The sequence below is a fragment of the Orussus abietinus genome, unplaced genomic scaffold, assembly GCF_000612105.2.
Source record: "Orussus abietinus isolate OABI.00-Male unplaced genomic scaffold, Oabi_2.0 scaffold3, whole genome shotgun sequence".
Classification (NCBI taxonomy): Eukaryota; Metazoa; Arthropoda; class Insecta; order Hymenoptera; family Orussidae; genus Orussus; species Orussus abietinus.
The window spans coordinates 2,214,406-2,231,552 of NW_019395984.1; the positions used below are offsets into that span (position 1 = coordinate 2,214,406).

Sequence of the window (17,147 nt, forward strand, 5' to 3'; positions counted from 1 at the left end):
ACTATTACAGTTCGCGACCGCCCAGGCACGATGTGATACACGATACGACAATAAGAAACGTGTCCACAGCGCCTTTTAGTTCAAACTATTGCAGGGACTTTATTTTGGCGCTACTAGAACGTGAACTAAGGATTTCTGGTACCACAAACGTAACCTCTAAAGTAATCGTCAATTTCAATGTTTACAAATAACTGAATGAGTATGTCAACAATTTTTGATGGATGGTACAATATTACCACATTCCTACAGGCCGTGAGTGAGACAAAGGATGTGTCATATGAGGAGAGTTTTATAAATAACCTTATTAATTACCGGTTGTACTACAGTTTCCTTTGGTTGCAGAGTTTGTAATAAATTAAGGTGTTCTCAGGTGTATTCCAATACATACGTCAGAATGCAGATAGTTAAACAGTTTCCAAAGTTTGTCAATTTAACAGTCTGCGCTGTCAGTATCTGTTATATGGGCTATGTCGTAACCTTGTTTGTGAATTTCTTGTCATCATATAATCATGGTCAGAAAGCTTTAGCTCACTCCAGGAGTGAAGGTAATGGCAGGCAAGGTGGATATTAACTTCGGGTTATTGATTGGTTAACAAGGTGTATAATAAATAATTTTTTACAGAGGAAAGCCTTGTTCTTCCAACGGTAACAGCTCTACTGACCGACACATGTCTGCTAATCATTTTTATACTACAGCATTCTGTTATGGCTAGTAATTTGATAAAGCACTTGTACTGGAAGATCAATTTGTTTCATTTAGAACGAGGCTTATACAATGCAAGCAGTGCTGCTGTATTGCATGTATTAATGAACAATTGGGAATACTTACAATGGATTACGATTTGGAACGTCGACGTCGCCTACAGCAATAAGCTATGGTTATTTTTCACGGCCCTTCAGTTTGTCGGATGGTTTCTTGTATTCTGTGGATGTTTAGTAATGGACGTATCGGAGTTAGTGGGATTGAAACAAGTTATGTACAAATTATCCGCAAGACCATGCCCGATGTCTTTAAAATCAAGAGAAATGCAACGTTTCTACAGTCATATGCGTCACCCCAGTTTTACTGGGTTTTTAATTATACTGTGGCTTCATCCATTAATGACGTAAGAAACATTCCCATATCTTATGATTCGTAAGAATAATCTAATTGAATTCATTGTAACTTCTGTGCACGTATTTTGCAGAATCGACCGATTACTATTAGCTGGCATCTTCACGGTGTACATGCCTCTGATGTGGTTCATCGATGAGAAAGACTATCAGTACTATTCAATAGTTGCTCAAAAGAAACGACAAGAAGTATTTTAAGCTTATCTACCTTATCCACTACATGACAGAATTCATTTAGCTCTACATACTACGATGCTTTGTGCCTTACAAATGAGCTGCGAGAGTTAAACCCTAGGTTTAGAATTATTTATTACTATTTATGTAATTATCTTTTGGTACAAGAAAACGTTTCCCTAAAGTGTAAAGTTTATCCATCTTTGTGTACCTGACCGAACATCTTCGAGGGATTGTTGCAGTGAACCGTAGGCAGTTTGCATCGAAGGTGGAATTTAATTCGTGATTTGAATTAAAAGCGCCGTTCCTTTGAGGATCCAATAAGACTGTTTGCGGGCAGAAGGAAGTAAAATCGCGACCACGAAGTTCGTACTGTGTCCTGTAGTTGAGAGAACTCCAGCACGAATGCTGGTTTTATAAAGTGGACACACATATCTGGGATCATTTTCCGGTAAGCTCAATACCGGAATGACGTGCATCACCGGCAACGGTGGATACATTTCACCTGAAAAATAGTTATAAAATAACTAACAAAAAAATCACGAGCTATTTATAAGCGTTTACCCTTGTTCGCATCGACGATGATCATAAACTGTAGGTCCCACCTTCCGGAATCAATGTACAGCCCATGAATCAGGATCCCATCGGGAGGTGAACGAAGATCCTTGTACGCTTGCGGTACCTTAATCAAAAGACAAGATAAAAATTGATCAGAAACTACGAAATGAAAACTACCTCTTTCGACGCGTCTCGATGAGCTGCTTCAATTTCCTCCTGATCCAGGGTCACTTTTGTCACCGAAAAGTCTAGTTTAAGCATGTCTATCGGTGTGTTGTATTTTCTAGCATAAGTCTGTAACATCCCCGTGATGAATCCTTGCGGAAAGGATAATCCAGAAATCCAGAAGGAAATCGGCTTGGCATCGATCAGCCAGATCTGGAAGTGGGCAGATTATTAACCGGAAATAAAGTATCGAATTCTTCAGCCACTTCGATCATCGCCTACCCTGATGAAGTCAATCCTGAGCTCCAGATCTCTTATCCAGCTTCCCAGGGTTTTCAAGGAAGGATAGACGTTCACGTTGTGCCATATTTCGGGCACCTACGATAAGCAGAATTTCCGTGGGATTATTTTAATGCGATATTTCAGTTTTTTTTATACTTGATGGAACCTACTTGATTATTGACCAAGGCTCGGAAAACCTTCTCCAGGATGTCGGACATGACGACGAAACCCTTAATAGCTCGCTGGAGGTTTTCCATGCTCGCGTGTATGACTTTCAACAATTTGTTAAACCTATCAACCTCGTGTAAGAGGACGGTAGTCATCGATGGCAATCGGCCTGCACTGTCTCTCTTTAAAATCAATCATTAATCAAGGCATGCCGGTAGCTGATAAAATAAAATTTTCACAGAATAAATAATAGTCTTACTTTAAGATGGTCCTTGTGGCACTCGTCGGGGTCGATTTTAATTGCGATCCTCGCCACAATCGTGTCCGCAAGTTCATAAGCGATTTCCGACGCGGATTTGCCTCCTGCCCCAGCTCCGATTTTCGGCTGAATTTCCATGATGACGTTGATGACGTCTCTGGTCTCTTTGAGCTAAGAATGAAAAAGTCGATGGTTTCAATTATTGAGAAAAGAATTCCTTCGAGAAACATACCTGATAAATAATATTAGCGTTCTCGTGCATGCCGAAGATTTCAGGATCCTCCATGATGGGAAAGCCATCCACGAAGTCTCGGTACTCTTGAAGAGTCTTGTAAGACGGGCAATAGTACGTGCCCGACGGCGAGTACGCGTACTCTGGAATAACGAGCACTTGTAGGACAATCCCAATTGACAAACCAGAGACTCAAGACCTTTTTCCAATGTCCTGGGTGAGAAGAAACCGTCGAGGATGGTCTTCAAGCAACGCAGGTCCCAACTGTCGGTGATCCTGCCGCCGTACGTGATTTCGCCTGGAGAACGAGAAAATTAGATCCCTGACCCGAAGAGATCGAAGATCTAAGTCTAATTAATGATTAAAGATAGCGAACCAGTGGTGTATATCAATGCCGCCCAGGGGATCGAGTCAGTTTCGCAGAAGATCTTCAGGTTCAAGAGGCAGCACTCCCGGTCGCTGTCGTTGAACTCGTAGAGGATGTTCCACCCTAGGGGACCAAATTTCTTCCTCTCCTGTATAATGGCGTGGAAGAAGCAGACCCCGAAGACGATGCGCCTCCAAGTGTCCTCCAAAACTGCGGATTAAAATCGCGGCACGGTAAAAATCAGTCCGCGCAGAAATTCCGCAGATTTACCATTAATCTCGAAGAAATCCTCTTCCAGGTCGAAAAGTGCCCTCTTGACGTTCGCCTTTAGACCTTTTGGGGGCTCGTTGGTGACTTTGACGGAGTTCTGGAGAACGGACACGGGAAAGGATGCACTTGGCATGGAGCTGAGGAAGAGCCTGAAGTCGAAGTGCACCAAGTCCGGCCTTTCCGAGATGTCCATGACCATCTCCTCCATGGACAGCATCCAAGAGGTCGCCAGGTGGCAATTTTGAAGGAATACCCATCCTCCGTCTGCCGTCCCTCTTCTGACGAGAGTTTCCGCAATCGGGCCTTGTCCTTGTCCCAGAGATATCGACACAAACTTGTCCGTGAAGCCCATCTCGGTCGCGAATTTTTGCAAGGCCGAGAAAGGATCCGATCCTGTGCTCAGGACGAAGATCAGAGGCGTGGTCTTCGACGTGTCATTGAATCTGGAAATTAAGAAAAAATATAAATTCTACCGAGGAGACGAAGATCCAGTAGACGTACAAATTCTGTAAAGAAATCAGCGCCGACTCGACGAATCGCTGGCCCATGTTCTTCTTCACGTAAGCTGTTATCGCAAAAGTCAGCTTCTCCTCCTTTAACGCCTTAATTAATATTAATTTCTCCATGTCGTCCAGGATCGAGTCCCACTCAAGGGATGATTTCTGGTTGTTGGTGGGCACGACGTTGATCTCCTGTAAATAAATTGAATTTAATTAATTCTCCTTTACAGATAGAATGCAGAAACATATGAGACAGCGTTTCTACCACCTCTTCGAAATGTTCGATGGACACGTGGATCCTCTTGAAGACATCCTCCAGTATCGGGTAGAAATGTTCAAAAGTAGTGGACAGATAGTTTACGGAGTCCCACATGGAGTCGCTGAGAGTTGGGACGTCGGGCTTTTTGCTCTGGTTTGAAAGTACCAAATGCAGGAATCTGCTCACATGAATTTCCGTTCAAGGGCGTACCTTTTTCATCTGAGTTGGACCACGCAGAAGGAAATTCCACTGCTGGTAATTAATCAACTTGGAGTTCAGGTAAATCGCAATGTTCATCATGAAGCTGAACACCAGTTTGTGCCTCTCGAACAGACCGCGAGAGACGTTGATGTAAACGGCAAGAGTGATCTCGTCGCACAGAATCCGAAGTCGCTTCTGCAGGTCCAGGGTCTTCTCCGCCGTCTCGATGACCGAGTTGACGACCTGAAGAAGGAGAAGAATTCAAGAAGACGGGAATATGAATTCGACGGAAGGTAAAACTGCTCACTCGAGAGAAGTACTTCAAGGAGAACTGATACATGGGGTCGATCTCCGTCAAATTGGCGACCACGAAGTACAATACGGACCCTCTCGTGGCGACATTGCGATATTTTTCCCTGGCCACGGAAATCTTCTCCTCAGTGGCCTCGGTTTCCACCAGCCGAGTGCCAATAATCGCGGAGGTCTCCTTGCTGTCGTTCAGGGTCTCGATCAGCTCCTCGTTATCGAGAATATTGTCCCCAGAGCGAAAGAGCAGGGTCAGGATCTTGTCCTCGATGCTGAGGAGCTGGGCCTTATCGGCATTGATTTTAGCGATCAACTCGTTCCTCATTTTCTCCAGGTCTGGTCTCTCGAGGCGCACGACGTCCCTGAAGAAGGAAAATATTCTTTGAAATTAATAAGCCCGAGGAAGTTGAACAATCTAAGAGCAGACGCCGAAGAATAGCCTCTCACGCCAGTAGCTGATCCTCCAATCCAGAGAAGGTCACCGTAAAATTAACTATCGTCACCTTAATGCAGACCTCGGGTAGGTAATGAGGATTCGCCATTTTGGTCGTGATGTAGAGCCTAAATGCTCGGTCGTACTCCACGTCGTTCTCGCCGAGTCTGATTAAAAGCCGTCCCCCCTAAAAGGACGTGGGTAAGTAATAATTCCAAAAACGGGGCGAAAGGAAAAACGGACGGTTAATTAGCACCTGTGTAAAAGTCTGTTTTAACAGGACAGGTTCCAAGCTGGGATCGAGAGTCTCCCCGACGTCTTCCAGCAGCATCGGGGCGCCGATCCTTATACAAGCTTCCATGATTCGCATAAAATTCAAGTCGGTCATCCTGCAGGTCCGCAAATTGTTACTCTGCTCCATGTTCTTGATCCACCTATTAGCCTGGGGAGCATAAATAAATTCTAAAAATTCTGAAAGAATTTTTAGAAACACTCCCTCGCACCTGTTCCTGAGGATCGATCATGAGGGGCCACCTCCCAGCTCGAGTGACCATTATGGCGTTTTTCGTGCTGACCTGGTCCCTGGGCAAGCCGAAGCTGTTCCAGGACCGAATTTCGTAGGGATCCACCAAGGCCGAGATGAAGCTGAAATTCGTGGAGGTCGACACGTCGAGATCCTCGCACTTCTTTAGCCACGATGACATCAACTCTTCCCTGTACTCGTCGGTGAATGCCCCCAGGTAGGCCAGAGCTCCTGCGGCTACCAACACGTCCCCAGGTACGTTTGCGATCTGCTGATCGAATCCCAGCATCATTTCTTCCCAGCGATCCTGCTCGTCGGCCAACGCAGTCGTCAGTCTGCCGGATCTGTTCAACCTTGCCTCGCTCAACGCCATGTTGAACTCCAAATCCGCGAGATTTTGGACCGCCCGATTGTACTGAGCTTGCAGATCGTTTATCTTCTTCTCCACAGCGGCCAGCTGCGACTGCTTCTCTCGCAGGACTCCTTCAATGGCTTGCAGCTCCTTTTCCGCACCTGCCAATCTACGTCAGAGATGATAATTTAAATATCGTTGATTATATCGCAGGAAGAAGGAAGTCCTTCAGGAAGCTCTTCAGGAAGTAGACGTACTTCTGCCTCTTCGGCTCGACGACCCTGAAGGTCTTCGCGTAGCCATCGATAGCTCGCACCCAGATGCAGATCGACTTGCAGACCTTACTCTGCTTCGCCACGAGCTCGGGCAGAAATTCTGGATTGGTCACGTAGGTCTGCAATTTCTTCAGGAGCTTGTCGCTGATGTCCTCCTTCGGGTAGGCCATCAACAGGTCGAGAAAGTGCACGTCGGAGAGCATCAGCTTTGCAGTAGGCCAGTCGGTTCTCCGGAAGCGAATAAATCATGCTAATCGCGAGTCTTACAGGTCGATTGATAAGGAGGACGACTTACTTCTCCCCGAAGAGCAGGCACACCGCCTCCATGACGAATCGCACCAGAGGAGGAGGCTTGTTGAAGACCTTTATCTCGTTGATGTCGTTCTTATTCAACGCGGCGAGAGCGTTCTGCGCCTCTTCGAGAGCTGGGATGGCAGCCTCCAGGTCCTTCCTGGCATCGGCCTCGAGAGCCGCGGTCTCTTCAGCTTTGACCTAGAAGATAGAAATTAAAAATCAACGTGGAATAATATCAGCCGAAGAAGTGGCGATTAAACGTCACGTTTTTGATGTCCACCTTGGCAACGGCCTCGTCAGCAGCTACTACGGATCTGACTTTGTCGCACTCCACCTGCTGCCTCGCGATGACTTTCATCAGCTTGGCAACCTCTTCGGAACTCGTCTTCAGCTTTGGAGCCAGGATGATGAGCTGCTCCTTCATGACCCCCACCGTCTGGTTCGTCTCGTACAATTTCTACGTAATGAAAACTCGATGTATGGTCATGTAACGAATTATTGATCAGCTAGTTGCCTTACGTTCAGGCCATTGGCGATTTTATTCTTCGTTAACAGGATCTGTTCCATCTTTTTAGAGGTCGTCGCCATGTACAGCTTCAACAACTCCAGGTAACTACTCGGAGTGGTGTAATACCGTCTGCGGACTTCCTCGAAGAATCGAATCGTCATCGCTTCTACGCTCTGTGAAGAGCCTTTTATTATTAATATTCCGTAATATTATTGACACATATTTTTTCTCAACGATACCCACCTCGTGCATGGAGACGCAGATGGTGGAGAGGGCTGTCACCTTCTCGGGGTGTTCTCCAAAAGTCGAGGAGAGTGTGTTCTCGGCTACCGAAAGGAGAGCCTCGTTTGGCCATTTACTAAACCAGTCTATGGTGCAGCAATTAACTAAAGATGGGAACATTCGACACCGTCGTCTACGGAGTAAAACGGAATACGTCACGTCGAACGGATGGCGAGCAAGGAATTAATGAATAATTAACGACTAACCTGAACGCGTCGCCGACAGGACTCATGCACAGCATCAGGTGAAGGGTGTTTCTCACTCTGTCGATAAAATACTGATAAATGGCATCGCGATTGTCCTCGGTAATTCCAATTGCTTTGGCAGCTGGCCTGGTTGCGATAATGGCCTTTTCCAGTTCATCCGCTTCGAACAGATTGGGCACCTCGCCTGGAGAAATAATTTTCCTTATTATCGGCGGCTTTTTTAAAGTCACGTACTAAGGTACCAGAATTTAGGGTATTATTGATATCTTCAAGGAACTCCTCGAGTACAACTTGACTGTCGGTGAAAAGGAAGGTCGCGTGCTCCGCAAATGCCCCGGACTTGAAGTAAAATCGCCTGAGGTCTTCGTGCCAGGAATTTTTACCATACCCACGACTGACTTCGATTTGATAACAACTGAGGGAAATAATTGCACCGTAGTTAAGGTTCGACTACCTTGAAACGTGTCTACAAACCGGTAGCCGTTCATGTGGGATGCTAATTTGGTCAGACTCTGTTTCCCCATCCCGCCAACTCCGACCAGAAGACCATTTCCCCTTTCGGATCGCAAAATCCTGGCTAGCCTGCATAGGTGCTCTACCGCGTCCATGAAAAAAATCAAGGAGATGTCCTTCGACGTCTCCATGCAATAATCGTCCAGATAGTCCTGGAAATACGCGACAATGAGTAAATATAAATGATAGGGCGAGATTGATCTGGGCAAAAATCGCACCTGAAGAACCGTCTTCATCTTCTGGACGTCCAGGATCTCCTCGTACATCCTTTGGTCCTTGGAGGCACCGAACGCCATGAAGTCTCCGAAAAGCAGGATCGGAGGGTGCTCGATAATCTCCTCGTCGGGAACAGGTATTACCTGGTCTCCGAAAATCCTGGAGCAGGTGCTCGTCAGGAGGCGGTAGAAGTAACTCTTGTCCTTTGGATTTGTCAGTCGATCGTGGAAAACTCGCAGACACTCGTGGTAGAACAGTCTGAAAATCCGGAGGTTCAGAGAAAATTAGTACGAAGAAGCGTGGTGAACAATTTCGGGATTTGTTCACCTCAGCATCTGTTTAGGCTCCCTCACAATAGAAGGGTCCGCTTGCATGGTACCTTGAATGCACTTGGATAGATCGCGTAGATTGAAAACGTAATGACTTTTGTCTGGAGTTGGCAGAAGATCGAGAGCTATCCTGTCGTAAATTTCTACGGTGGCCATGACGAGTCGATCGCCGATGTCCATGACTGGCTGAGTAAACTCCTGGAGGAACCCTCTTAATATAGACCTGTATTCGGGAAGAATTGTTAATGCCAATTAATTACAGGAATTATTTATTTTCAGGTAGGGAGATATTCACCGGAATATCGCCTTGAGGGATTCTTCGGAAGGTGCAGGGATGAAGAGCATGCCGAAGTGCCTGACGAATCGAGGAGTCAAGGGATTTCTTCCTCCCCCAGGAGGAGCGCAGGCTGTCGCAAGGACGACGTCCTCGATATCCTTCCAGAATAATTTATCGCGGTCGTACAATCCCCGGAAATCCAGGAACTGACTGAGATATTTAGCCAGATTATTGAACAGTCGAGAAATAATTATTAATTATCGATATTTACCGCAGTAACTCGATGGGTGGCTGAGACCCGTAAGTGTCCAACTTCGGCATGTTGACGTCGTCCACGAAGACGCAGACTCGTTTGCCAAAAGGCGCACCCAGAAGGGTCTTCTTCTTTTTCTCCAGCTTCAATTCGAGGATTTCCTGGGTCCGGATACTGCTGGTTTGCGCCGAGAAATTCAGGACGATCGACAGCCAGGATCCCGTCCTGTGCAGGCTGGTGAGGACCATTTTGGTGATCACCGACTTCCCCACTCCTGGAGGGTTTACAAATCCATGACCTTTTCCTTCTTAAAGCTGAGCTCAAAATTAAATCTCTAACCAGTTCCTCCGGTAACTAGGACAGGTTTTCCGACCTCCACGAGCTTCTGCATGATGTAGCCGAACCTCACCGTGTCTATGGTCGGCACCAGGAGCTCGAAGAAAGGCAGGTCCTTGTTGTACACGAATTTTGGCATCAGTTTGGTCCACAGCTCCATACGGCGATGCAGGACGTTCACGTACAGACTCCACAGGTCCCCAGAACCCGGAAGACTACCGCAGGAATGATTAAATCATGAAATCGAACATTGACGAGCGAATAACTTCGACGTACCGTGCGTCCGGGTTGTCCTCGAACTGTTCCCTGACGAAGAGCTCGATGGCCTCTCTCGAAGAGTCGATGGCGTTTCCGCCGACTGCCCAGAGGTAAGAGAATATAAAAGACTGGATAACGAACGTCTTCACTCGTGATTTTTCCGCGCTTTTGTCAATAGATCCCGGCTCCGTCAGGATGCTCTCCAGAATGGCGCAGATCATGCTCGCCTTGCTCACGTCCACCTAGGAAAAAAAAAAAATTCGGCATTCGAGTTAGCTCATCAGGAAGGATCCGAGATTTTTCTCCAAGAGATTACCTGGGCGATAGCTTGGTCGCAGTTCTTCCTGAAGAAGTTCAAGCCATCCTCTACATAGGTTTCGAACAACTCCAGGATCATCTCGCGAAGCGCCTCGTTGAGGACGTTGTCGGGCAGTCTCTTCAACCAGGTCTTGACATGAGGAAGCCACTTCAGCTCCGATGGATCCACGTAAACCATGCCTTAAAAAATTCTGGGATAACGATCCTACTCAATTGATCTAGATGAACATGAAAATTAAATTTCTAACTAACCACAACGACTGACAGTGGCGGGCGACGCTTGTGACAGGTCCATTACTTCGAAGACCATGTGGACGTAAGGCGTGAATTTTATCCGCTCTGAATTTGCCAGACACAACATTTTGTTGTCATCCAACACGGTGTTCATATTCTCGATCCACACAGCGTCCACTGGTCCATCGCAAACGACCCATTGGTGATCTTCGGTGGTGAACTGAAATTAATATGCGAGTTAGTCCTTCGAAAAGACTATTGTTCATAGTTGGCGCATCCTTACCGAGCAAGCGTGCCGAATTATGAGTCCCAGCAAACCGTCTCGCCATTCACTGGACAGAGAATCGACTTCTCCATACAATTCGCCGATTGTCACGGCTTTGGGGTTGACAACGTACATATGGACAGTTTGATAGTACTGCCCAGGGACTCCCATTTCATGGAGGCGTGTGTAGGTGTCCCGTAAAGTCTGGAAATAATTCGAGAATTATTTTTGTACCGGAGTTTGATTAAAAAAAAAAAAAAAGAAAAAAAAATGGTACAAGGATGGATACTCTTAAGATAGTTGATTTTCCTGAGCCGCTGGGTCCGACCAGCATCACACCATGACGAACCACCATGGTCTCGTGCAGCTGGATGACCTTGTTCAATGAGCAGGCCTCAGGTTGTAGAATCGCCTCCTCCATGATCTACCTCGATAGAAATAAAATGATTAAGCAATAAAAAATCTTTTGCGGTAGAATTTCAGAGCTTCACCGTGATGGCGGTGTCCTTGAGGACCCCATAGTCCTCGTCAGGAATGACAACCCCCGGGAAGAGGTCGCCCAGAATCCCATAGAAGAGGTCGGCGTCGTCGGCAAGGAATTTCGGAAGATTGCTGTCCCTCAAGGCGCGAATCAGGACTACGTCTTCCTTCTTGTCCGGATTGTCACGTTTCAAACTCCCAGCCATCACCAGGACGCTCTTCACCGCTCTTTAAATACCGGAAAAATTGAAAAGTGCCGTAAGATATCGTTAAGCTTATCATCACCTCATCCCAAAGTCGTAGTGATCTTGCTGGGACAACTGCTCGCTGCATAACGTGTACATCAAGGTCATCTTCTTCGACAGCGGCTTCGAGGACTCGAATCCTTCGGAGTACAGAGTGACTTCGGCAATGAGCTCTAAAGGAGTGGACGAATGGTAGGACCCTTGGTTGGAAAATTGACAAACGATCGATAAGCGTACTGTAATCAGGGACCATCATGGAAATGGGACGAAAGAGGGACTTCAGGTTGTCAGGCAATTCCGTACGACCTGCGTATCCAGGATTCATGGTAATGAAAGCGGCGCAGGACATCACCAACTTGATTTTGCGGCCCTCGAACATAAATCTATATATAATGAATTTAATGGGGCATTAGTTTGTTAATTAAGGAGTGAACTCACTCTTTTAGCCTGGCAACTTTGGCATTCCTGATGGTGATCAATTGCTGAGCAATGACGGATAGCACTTCGATGTCGATTCGGTTGAACTCGTCGAAGCAGCACCAGGCTCCCGAAGTGGCCAAGCCGGAGAAGAATCTGCCCATCATCTGGTAGTAAAGAAATCTGTTACCTTTGGGTACCCTACGATGTGGATGTTGGAAGGCTACCTTGAAATCGAGGCCTTCGGAGCAATTGAATACCACACACTGAATAGCCAAGGCTTTGGCAAGGTCCTTGGTGGTCTCCGTCTTCCCGGTTCCTGCAGGACCCGCTGGAGCACCTCCTGAGATTGGAATAAATTTATATAAGTATATTCTTTCTCCTTGATTTTATACTATAAGTGGTCATTACCTAGATCTAATTGTAGGGCACCCATCAGGCAGAGATAACACTTGTCGGTCAGTGGAGTAATGACGAGTCTCTTCTGGGCACCCAGGTATTCGTATCCGTACAGGTATTCGGCATTACTCATTCTTGCCAGACAATTGTCTATCTCGTCATCCCAGTAGTATCTCAGATTCTTGGTCCAGTCGAAGTCCGTGCTAAGTGGAAATATATAAAATATAGAAGAAGCGAGGCGAAAATAGAATCCTCACCTCGACCTGGTCTTGTTCTCCACGAGGACGGAGATGATATCCCTGGCGTGCACGTCAACGGTAATTAAATTGATAATTACGTCTCGCACCAATTTAGGCAGCTCACCTCTGACCATTGCAGCCAGCGTGTTGAGGTCCTAGAGGATCGGAGCTTTAGGGAGAAATTGATCGTATACAGAAATATAGCGATTAATAAGCAACGTACGGAGTAGCACTTCTGCTCGAAAGCCTTCATCGAGTCGTCGACGTTGTCTTTGGACTCCAGAATCAGGTGGACATCTCGGGCCCAGAATATCTGAGACACTGTCAGCACTATCTGCAAAGGTAAAAAAGGTAAGAACATTGTTCTCCCTATTTATTGAAGCGCATTCGACTTTGGACCGACCTGAGACGGATGGTCAGGGAGGAAGAGCTCTCTTCCTCTCTCTTCAAGGTCCACTATGGCAGCCTTCATTCTTTTCCGAAGAGACATGAACATCGACTCTTCGACCTTCCCCAGCCAATCCTCGACGTTTCCTCTGGCCTTGAGACCTTTTCCCAGAGGAACCCTTTCTCCCTCGGGAGAAATCATGGCGACGATGTCGGTGGTCAAAACTGCTTCCGCACCACTCTCGTCGGCTCCGGCTGTGGCGAACTCCAGGCGAAAAATCGCATCGAAGCACTTCTGAAGATGCCTTTGAACCGCGTGGGGGTTTCTCGTCTAGGCATTTTCAAGGGTACCATCTGGAGTGATTTTTCCGCCCCTGGAAAATTTCTTCACCCCCTGTACCTGAGCGAGGATCTCCAGGAGCTCGTCATTCGACAGGAAGAAGAATCTAGGGAAAGCTACGCGTTTCGTCTCGAGGTAGGCCTCGAGACACTTCAAGATCTGATCGAGATGTCGATTGTTCACCACGAACTTCTCCAACAGTCCATCCCGAGTGCAACTGTCCATGGCCAGGGGCATCTGGAGTTGAAATTAACTTACAGGCATTATTTTCCTTAACTCGTGATTCTTTACCTTGGCAGTCCTCCTCATAACGTCCTTCCAGAACTTGTCAACCGTGGTGAACAGTTTTGCCTCGATTGGGAGCTGTCGCTGGATGTCAGGGGCGGAAAATATCGCTTCAAGGTACATCCACTGTTGCTGGCAATACTGCCAGGCTTCCTGATAATTTTAATAATTATTCAATCTATTTTAAGAGGAGACGGGGAAAGGAACACGTACCAGCGTCTTGACGAAGAGGTCCAGCTGCTTCGTCCAGTCCTCGACCCTCGCCTTGATGGGAGCCACGTATCGAGATGCGATTATCGTCTGAATATTGATGTTGCTTTCATCGAGTGCGGTCTGGACCTCCTCTAGGGACCCCAAGATGAAGACATCCTTGGCCTCCTTGTAAGGTAGGACGGTAAATTCCAAGCTCTTCCAGGTGCCCTCCACCTTCTTCAGCATCGTCTCCAGGCCGGCTTCCGAGCTGGCAGCCGAAGAGATCTCCATGAGTTCGTTTGGAAATCTGAAGGCCCCGAGTTTCTCCAGCAAATCCAAAGTGATCTCTTCGTCAGCTTTGAACTTGTAATCCAGCAAGGTCTCGATCTTCCCCCAATGGCGCGTCTTCAGGTTCGGATTCCTCAAGTAGCCAATAATAGGCAACTTGTCTTTTATCAACTCCACGTTTTCCTTCAATTCAGGGAGGATATTGTTCGCCGGCAGACCCTTCTCCAGCTGAGTTATGTTCTTCATGTTGCGCATAGTGAATGCCGTTACATCTTCAACGTTCAAAGTGCCGAAATCCGCGGCTTGCCATTGTTTAACCGCGTTCTCCCAATTGACGACACTCTCCCAGAGGAGATTCCGCATCTTCACCTCGCTCGTCACTTGGTCCAGGATCTCGAATTTGGTCACCTCGACCTGAAGAGAGACTTATGCAGGCGGCATAAAATTTAATTAATCATTACCTTTACCTTGAAGCTCTTCTGATGAGCTCTGTACTCGTTGGCCGCGTTAACGCAATCTCCTAATCTTTCGATTAGATTGTTAAGAGTGCTCAGGCAAACCTCGGCATCGCTTTCGGCATCCAGAAGCCAAGGTTGCTGTTGGGCCATTGACGATTTAATTATAAATATAAATTAAGTACACACCTTATTACAGGATTTTTCAGTAACACTCACGACGGCCTCGTCATTGATCATCGATATCCTATCAACGAGGGCGTTTATGTCTTTCTGTATCTGGACGTTGAACTTGTAGACCAACTTTGGTCTCTCCTCCATGCGTTTGTCAACGGCTAGACGTAGGCTGGTAAATTGCACGCTTATTCCCTAATTAATAATTAATACATAAGCAAGATGTATCGGTTAGATGGAGGAGGGCTGATTTTACCAGATAATTGGCAATGTCCTCGGCCGGCACGGGGATTTTGTACTCCTCCATGATGTCGTACAACTCTTTCACGTACTCCAGCTGGGCCTCCATGTTGTCGACATTTTCTTGAGCCTTGTCCACGAATTTGATGTAAGAGACGAAATCCTCCGTCGAGATGGGATCGGATTGCAGATAATTAATGGCATCGATGGCCTCCATCAGAAGAGCGTCCACTCTGGCCTTTCCGATCCTGCCGAAAGGACACGCTCGATCAGCTGATTATCTCGTGAAATATATCAATGTGCAATTATTTAATTAAACGTATAATTTTTCAGCCCACCCTGGCATCACGACTCTGAGGACCTGCTGTTTGTTGTTCGGCGCAGGAGAAGCGTGATTTTTAAACCTTTCCAGTTGTAGGTCGAAAATACCAAGGTGCTGATAATCCACGACTTTCGTTATCTCCTCTTCTTCCCGTTGGTATCTGGCACACCAGGATCGAAGGACGTCGCATTGCCGATTCTCCCGGATAATATTCTCGTCGAGCTGCATGTCCTCGAGGAAGAATATCTCGATGTCCGAGAAGCGCTGACAGTACCTCTTAACCGCGGAAAAATTCGCCTGGAGGACCCTCGTTAATTGTTGCTTAAAATCCACCATCATGGGGTCCTCCTTCAGGACGATTAAAATCTGGGGAGGGTTGCCACCGATGCGGCCCTCTACTTTATGGTTGATCATTGGCCTGCAAGACTTCTGATATATTTCTTAGCCCACAATTAGCATTATTAATTTATTTTATGACGTACCTAGTGAACGGGTGGAAAAATGGGTCGTCGAGTAAAGGTCTGATAGCGTCCAGATTTTCCTCCCACATGGACTGCAAGGTTGAGATTACGTATTTTATTATTTCTTCGCTTGGATCCATCGCGATTTTCGTCCTTACGGAGATAATCAGGTCCACCACGAAGTAGGGGTACTGCAAACAGTTCGAATTAAGACTCTGTAATTTTTATAATTATTTTTCTTTCCTCTGCAATTACGTTTATAGGGCACTTCGAGTCGCGTCGAGGGACGAACGTGGAGTCGATCTCGGCCTCCTCGAAGAAGGAATCCGGTGGTAAAAAGACTGTATGCAACTCGAGAGCTCTCAAAAGCTCTCTGTAAGTGTTGTGCAGTAGGCAGTGCATCATGTTGGTCTGCATATAGTCGATCAAGTGGATGAAGCTTGAAAAGGAATTACTGCTTATCGACCTGGACGCCAGGTATCGTTATAAACCTCGTGGAAACAATTTACCAGGATAATCTGTAACATTTCTCTCGTTTCCGAGCCTGCTCGATGTAGCTCATCTTCAGGATGCCGTCTCTGGGCATCTTGAACCTGGTCCCGCCGAATTCCCCTGAGTAATTTACAAACTAAGGTATAGGGAGTAAGAAATCGGATAATAAATTGCTATCAGGAGATACCAACCAAGTTTCCCATAGGCAGTCTGCTCGATGGTGATGTTGGAGTCGTCAGGGGTGTATCCAGCCCGGAGCAAAGCTGCAAGACAGGCATTGTTGACAATGTCTTTGGCCAACACTCGAAATTCGTCCAGCTTGCTCCTGTTGAGTTCCAGTTTGGCCAGCTTGAATACAAAAAAAAAAAATATTAAAAAACCAGAAATTACCTCATTCAAAATTTAAGGAGACCATTAATCGAGAATACGCGTCCACCTGCATCTCCGCGAACAAGAAGAATGGCAATTTCTCGATGACTCCTGTGTCGACAAAGGACGAATCAAGGAATACGGCGCACATGGCCTTCACCTCTAACAAAGCCTTGCTTAAAATAGGATCCGAGATGAAGAGGTCTTGCTCCATACGAGTACGCGCACAGTTGAATTTCTTACGGGCTATTGTCTTCCTCCACACGTAAAAGGCCTTCCACTTGCGAAACATTATAAACGTTTGGATCTGAAGAGAATTAAAGGACCTGCTGGTGAGCTCTGGGCCTCGGTGATCAATCGATCTAAAGTGACCTTACTTTTATAAGCTTTAGGTAATACTTGTATTCTCTTTCCCACAGGTGAAGAGAGGTGAAGGTGATCTCTTCAGGGCTATACTGTGTCACGCCTCTGGTGCTGATCGTCATGTATGTCTTTTCCAGCTCTTCGTAAGGAATCACTCTGGAATGCAGGAAATAATTAAGACTCCTTGGCCGGTCGCAATTAAGGAATATCATCTACCCAGGACGTAACGCGTACTTCAAAGCGTACGGAGTAAAAAATTCGGACGACCGTTCC

General features: G+C 46.6%; 2 protein-coding genes across 3 annotated transcripts; one reads left to right on the forward strand and one right to left on the reverse strand.

Moving 5' to 3' along the window:
• Window position 1: 1 nt before the first annotated feature.
• LOC105699224 (nurim homolog) lies at window positions 2-1,471 on the forward strand. 2 transcript variants are annotated; one of them, XM_012424060.1, is made up of 4 exons: window positions 2-252; window positions 327-545; window positions 623-1,106; window positions 1,188-1,471. In XM_012424060.1, the coding sequence occupies exons 1-4, from the start codon at window positions 222-224 to the stop codon at window positions 1,309-1,311; spliced, it is 858 nt and encodes a 285-aa protein (XP_012279483.1). In that variant the 5' UTR covers window positions 2-221; the 3' UTR covers window positions 1,312-1,471. The 2 variants fall into 2 exon arrangements, with proteins under 2 accessions (XP_012279483.1, XP_012279484.1); XM_012424061.1 differs by having other exon boundaries at window positions 343-545; window positions 1,188-1,328.
• Window positions 1,406-16,647, reverse strand: LOC105699039 (dynein heavy chain 6, axonemal). Its single transcript, XM_023433909.1, has 55 exons — window positions 16,579-16,647; window positions 16,334-16,490; window positions 16,160-16,262; window positions 15,906-16,089; window positions 15,672-15,841; window positions 15,206-15,607; window positions 14,884-15,115; window positions 14,673-14,822; window positions 14,466-14,594; window positions 13,732-14,412; window positions 13,525-13,671; window positions 13,294-13,470; window positions 12,910-13,224; window positions 12,525-12,661; window positions 12,280-12,470; window positions 12,096-12,211; window positions 11,890-12,035; window positions 11,689-11,834; window positions 11,492-11,624; window positions 11,218-11,434; window positions 11,016-11,150; window positions 10,745-10,930; window positions 10,480-10,681; window positions 10,226-10,407; window positions 9,928-10,151; window positions 9,655-9,866; window positions 9,334-9,589; window positions 9,081-9,272; window positions 8,784-9,008; window positions 8,459-8,714; window positions 8,202-8,392; window positions 7,970-8,142; window positions 7,728-7,911; window positions 7,483-7,654; window positions 7,251-7,412; window positions 7,012-7,188; window positions 6,733-6,929; window positions 6,420-6,665; window positions 5,791-6,331; window positions 5,544-5,729; window positions 5,302-5,474; window positions 4,856-5,216; window positions 4,558-4,791; window positions 4,357-4,497; window positions 4,090-4,280; window positions 3,589-4,031; window positions 3,328-3,528; window positions 3,151-3,249; window positions 2,952-3,094; window positions 2,720-2,890; window positions 2,463-2,642; window positions 2,293-2,388; window positions 2,023-2,223; window positions 1,852-1,969; window positions 1,406-1,792 (listed from the first exon to the last, which is right to left on the reverse strand). The coding sequence occupies exons 1-55, from the start codon at window positions 16,582-16,584 to the stop codon at window positions 1,563-1,565; spliced, it is 11,220 nt and encodes a 3,739-aa protein (XP_023289677.1). The 5' UTR covers window positions 16,585-16,647; the 3' UTR covers window positions 1,406-1,562.
• Window positions 16,648-17,147: the final 500 nt, after the last annotated feature.